Genomic DNA, 5,000 nt, shown 5'->3' with positions numbered 1-5,000 from the left:
GCAGGCATGGTTGTCAATGATTGGATTGCCTTTTGTGGATTGGATACGACTAGCACTGAATTATCTGTCATAGAAAGTGTGTTTAAATTGGGTGATGGCCAACCTTCAGCAATTGCATCCAGCATGAGGGCATCATTATTTGAGAGGTATGTTGATCAAGAATTAGAATGGTTGAGAATGGAAGATCACGTGACTTTTGGAGCAAAAATTGAGGTAAAAAAGACCAAAAAAAAGTCATCCACAAAAATTATTGCCAACTCTAGCGAGGTTGTTTGACATCTCTGCAGCAGCCAATCAGAATCAGGGATTTCCCGTTTGGCCTGCTTTGATTTGATTTGATTTTCCAAGTATCCCCCAGTCATCCCTGAAAAATATCAGTCCATGGATTTGATGTAATGTAATTTAAAGTCTTCCCAATTAATAAAGCACTTGTTCTTGTCTACATAAGCTTAAAACTAAGTACCGTAATACAGTGACATTTTCTTGTGAACTGAGACTTGCCACTGGGGAAAATAATAATTATTATAACTTCGTAACAATGAGAAATTCAAAGTAAATTTAACCCTTTCACTCCCAAGAGTGCCACTTATAGATTTCACTCTGTCTAACGCCAGATGATTTTACTGGTCAGTGGGGAACCCCATGGGGGTGAAAGGGTTAACAACAGCTAGATTCACTCAAAAACCATGTCCCCATTAAGACACACAAACCAACTCATGCCATCATCAGTTTAATTTAAATCTATAAATCTATACTCAGTTTTATTTTTACAAGATCCTCACAAGTTTCTGCTCGGAAAAATGCATTAAACTTGTTTTTCCAAAATGGCCATCATCCTGCCTTTTTCAAGGAATTTGTTTTTTTTGTATTTTGAAAAGGAAGGACTTGAAGTGTCATACAGAGAAATCAACTGACAATCTTTTTTGACAGTTGCTGACACGTTGTTGTCTTGTTTTTTTCTTGTAAACTACTTCTGTGGTTGGATGGCTGAAATCCAGATCTGAATAAAAGAAAAAATCCTTTGCAAGATTTATTTCTGTTAGCATCTGGAATTCCTTGGAATCGAAATTAAAACTTTGTAGCAACGAAATAATCTTTAAGAAGTGTTTAAGAAACTGCTAAGTGACTTTTTAGGAAGTAATTATTGATATTGTGATAAGTAGTTACGTAATTGATAGTGATGATTAGTTATTTTAGTCTTGTAAATAATTTAACTAATTATGTAAATTATTATTTTATAATTATTATTGTTCCTGAAAACCCCCTTTGGGGAGGTTCAATAAAGTATGTATGTATGTATGTATTTTGGCATATCAATTTGATTTTCTTTTCCCTTCTTTAGTTTATCTCCAAGATAAAATTGAGCTATCGCTAGTGACTGTAAATCTCTTATTTCATCGAAAACTAAAGCCATCTATTTGTTTCTTTTTATACCCGTTCAGTTTCCTTATCACTTCAACATTTTGCCCTTTTTTCGTTTTGTGCTTCTAAGACATAACTTTCTAGAAAGTTATTTTATTTATTGAATTGATTACCGCTACTATTTGATGGCAACACTTACTAAGGAAAACAAAAAAGGGAAGGAAAATGCCGTAAGGATGATCCACAGAAGGGTCCAATACTCCATACGTGGCAGATCACATGGAGATACACTTCCTAATAATAATAATAATAATAATAATAATAATAATAATAATAATAATAATAATAATAATAATAATAATAGTAATAATAATAATAATAATAATAATAATATTATTATTATTATTATTATTATTGTTATTATTCCATGCGATTAACAACGAATAAAATACTTCATCAGATTGCTTCAGAAAGTCTTCAAATTAGAGCTATTTTGGATACTGCTTATAAAAATAACAGTAACATTTTTAAAAAAGATCGCCTCTGTTAGCCTTTTCGCTACTTCAACGTCGGGTGAACATGTGTACTTGTCCCCAATTTTAGTGTTATTTGTGGCTTACCCTCCTGCCTCGTCCCGCTGAACTTTCCCTAGGTCTTCGATTACAGTTTAAATTATGCTAACTCCACCTCACTGTTTTCTATCCCACAGCATGACGTAATTACAAAAAAAAACACTGCCTCCTCCTGTTTGCATGTGAATCAAGGCAGTAACGACAACTACGACGTCATACAGCTGAGATCCGGAGGTGATTTCGACGACCAAGTCTTCTAAAGGGAAAACAAACTGTTGAAGTAACAAACTCGGTCACTCACACTTTTTTTTCTTAATAACTGAACTCTGAAAGATCACCGTAACGTTTAAAGTGCTATACTATGATCAAATTTTTATCCCTTGAATTTTTAGGTTTATTACATAGCATTCCAGGAAAGATTAAAAACGCCGTTTACCGTTTGGAAATAGGGAGCTTAAGGAAGGAAAGCGACGACTACGGTTACGAGAGATCCACATCGAAATAGGTTTAATTAGCAAAACAATGGTTCTACGCGCCCTGCACGTGCGTTTTACATTTTGATACATTTCTTTGCCGTTCTCGTCTTGACAACGACGTGAAATGATCAAATTTGAGGTCATGTGGAGGACGAGAGCACCTGACGATGAATTTTTAATTTTCTCTCTTAATATTCACACCGTTCTCACCGATTCCATTCTTGGAATGTGGACTCACATTTTCCATGCCGAGTGACTTGGAGTAAGCGCAAAATTATTACAATAACGGAAAATAATAGGGAGCTTAAGCAACGACAACGGCGACAGCAACGAGAACGTCATCTCAAAATATAAATTTGCATTATTTTAATCGCTTCGTGACTATTTCAACGTTTTTAATATGACAACGGTGTGGTAATTCCTCAAAGATGACACCAGTCGGAACGGCATTCCATTTTAGGAGAGAAAATGAAAATTTATCCTCAAGTGCTGACGTTCTTCATAAAACCAAAAACTTGGCTATTTCACGTTGTTGTTTTGACGACGGCAACGAAATGGACAAAAGTGAAAAACGCACGTGCAGGGCGTGCGAAGCTATTGCCTGTAACCACTAAATATGCAAATTCGTGACGTTCTCGTTGCCGTCGCCGTTGTCGTTGCTTAAGCTCCCTAATATTTTTTCGACAACGTTTAAGGTCCCTAATATCTGCATTGGTTCAGGAGATATGTAAATTTGATAAACGCGTAAAATATGCAAATGGTAGGACTGATGACGTCATTCACTATCACGTATATAAATAGAGCTATCCTGGCAATTTGCAGCAGAGACCATTGAAACTCGGTAGGCTAATGGTTCCACAGGCAACACACCTATTGCTATAAAGAAATTGGTTCCCATAGCAAGTCGCTCATTTCCAGTCCCCTCCAACCTGATTTCAATATTTTCGGTGATTTTAAGCTCGAAAAACATTAAACAAGGCCACAAATTCGACCTAAGTTAACATTTTTATATGCTTGCTGGATTATGCAAATGAGGCACCATTGGCAAATAACAAAACAGAACACCATAGGTGGTCAGAAAAGCCTTTATTATGAGGGAGGTCTGGAACCCGGTATGTTGCAATGGTAACAAAACTCGTATGCTCTTATTGTGGAGCACATCTACTTGAATCTTATGCAAAGAATCAAGCATTTCTGATATAAATTGGCTGAGATATCTTTTTCATCATATTTGATCAAAATTCGATTGAGTACATGACGTCATCACTTGGCTAATTTGCATATTTAAAGAACTTGAATATCTCTGGAACAGAAAGAGATACTTTGAAATAGCAAACAGCTATCTTTTCGTCATACAGACTACACGTTTGTCTTAAAATGGTTTAGATAGGAAAGACGCGAATTTCGTCATAGTAGCACTTTAATTGCCCGGTCTGGCCGGTCAGTTCTGTCAAACGGGTAATGGTAATCTAACCTAAGAAATTCTATAGTAGATGCATAATTTTAGAGTCACCAAACAAAGTCTAACGATTTTGATCGTTCACAAGGGACCAGCAGTCCGTCTTTTTTTTTTTTTTTTTTTTTTTTTTTTTTAGTTAAACAAGGCTAGTACACATTTGATGGGTGTGAGATCATGCGATAAAAGTGGCCTCGGGGATGGGGGGAGAGAGACTGTCCCCCTCCCCCTCCCCCCCCCCCCCGGATAAAGGGTGCTGGCATCAAATCCGGAATTAGATGACACAACGGGAAGCAGCAGTGGATCGTTCCATGTTGCTTTAACTCCGTGGATAATCGCTTACCATTTTGTGAGATTGTGCAAATTTTTGTTTCTAAGCGACATTTGATTTGTTGCCGACCTCCTCGTCGCGTAAGCTGCCATCATCAGAGCAGAAAAGAAAACTCTCCACCTTTCTCCCTCCATGTCTGAAGTAATGAAGGGAAGAAAAGCTTTAACGAAGGGTACAAAGTAATAGAATTCAGTAGCATCGCATTTACGTGAAACGTCAAATAGACAGACTGTTATTTGGCGTGAAAAGATGGCAATCTCTGGATATCCTTGTAGAGAAAAAGCCAAGCGTTAGCCCGTTTGCCGTGAAAGCCCTCCAAAGTCTCTCTAATTCTTAGTCACTACCTACCGGTATATTTGTAAACTTGACAGTATGCGCAATATCGACATTATATTGAAAAAGTAATTACTACAAATAAAAAAGTTTTTATACAATAGATGTTGTGTTCGTCTTTCAGTGATTTGCGTTTAGGATTCGCGCGCGTTTTTGATGTCACAATAGGCCATTTCAGAGTTCATGTCTGCCTCATCTTCAAAGCGAGTCAAAGTGCGAAGTTTTTGTGATGGTAACTAATTCTACTTTAGATATGAAAGAAAACTAATTTTGTAAATGTTTGAAAGGCGATCATTTTCATAACAAAAATCTCGAACTTGGACACGCTTCGAAGAGGAGACAGACATGAGTTCAGAAAGGAAAAAGGGGAGGAAAGGAAGTTTGTTTAAGTGTGTAGTCGTTCTAGCGCTGGAGCACTAATTTAGGACACTGTAAACCAAAATTAACAATTAACGCAAACCAAACCAAGT

General features: G+C 36.8%; 1 protein-coding gene across 1 annotated transcript in view; it reads left to right on the top strand.

Annotated features, from left to right (window-relative positions):
* The window catches only part of LOC137976526 (eukaryotic translation initiation factor 6), a 13,439-nt gene extending 8,808 nt beyond the window's left edge, over positions 1 to 4,631 (top strand). Inside the window, exons 7-8 of the mRNA XM_068823903.1 lie at positions 1 to 146; positions 2,072 to 4,631. The exon at positions 1 to 146 is cut by the window's left edge and continues 36 nt beyond it. Of these exons, the coding sequence (XP_068680004.1) occupies positions 1 to 146; positions 2,072 to 2,081 (156 nt within the window). The 3' untranslated portion in view covers positions 2,082 to 4,631. The remainder of the gene's footprint in view (positions 147 to 2,071) is intronic.
* The last annotated feature ends 369 nt before the right edge of the window (positions 4,632 to 5,000 follow it).

Source organism: Montipora foliosa, chromosome 1 (assembly GCF_036669935.1).
Source record: "Montipora foliosa isolate CH-2021 chromosome 1, ASM3666993v2, whole genome shotgun sequence".
Classification (NCBI taxonomy): Eukaryota; Metazoa; Cnidaria; class Anthozoa; order Scleractinia; family Acroporidae; genus Montipora; species Montipora foliosa.
This window is presented reverse-complemented; position numbering and strand designations above follow the sequence as displayed.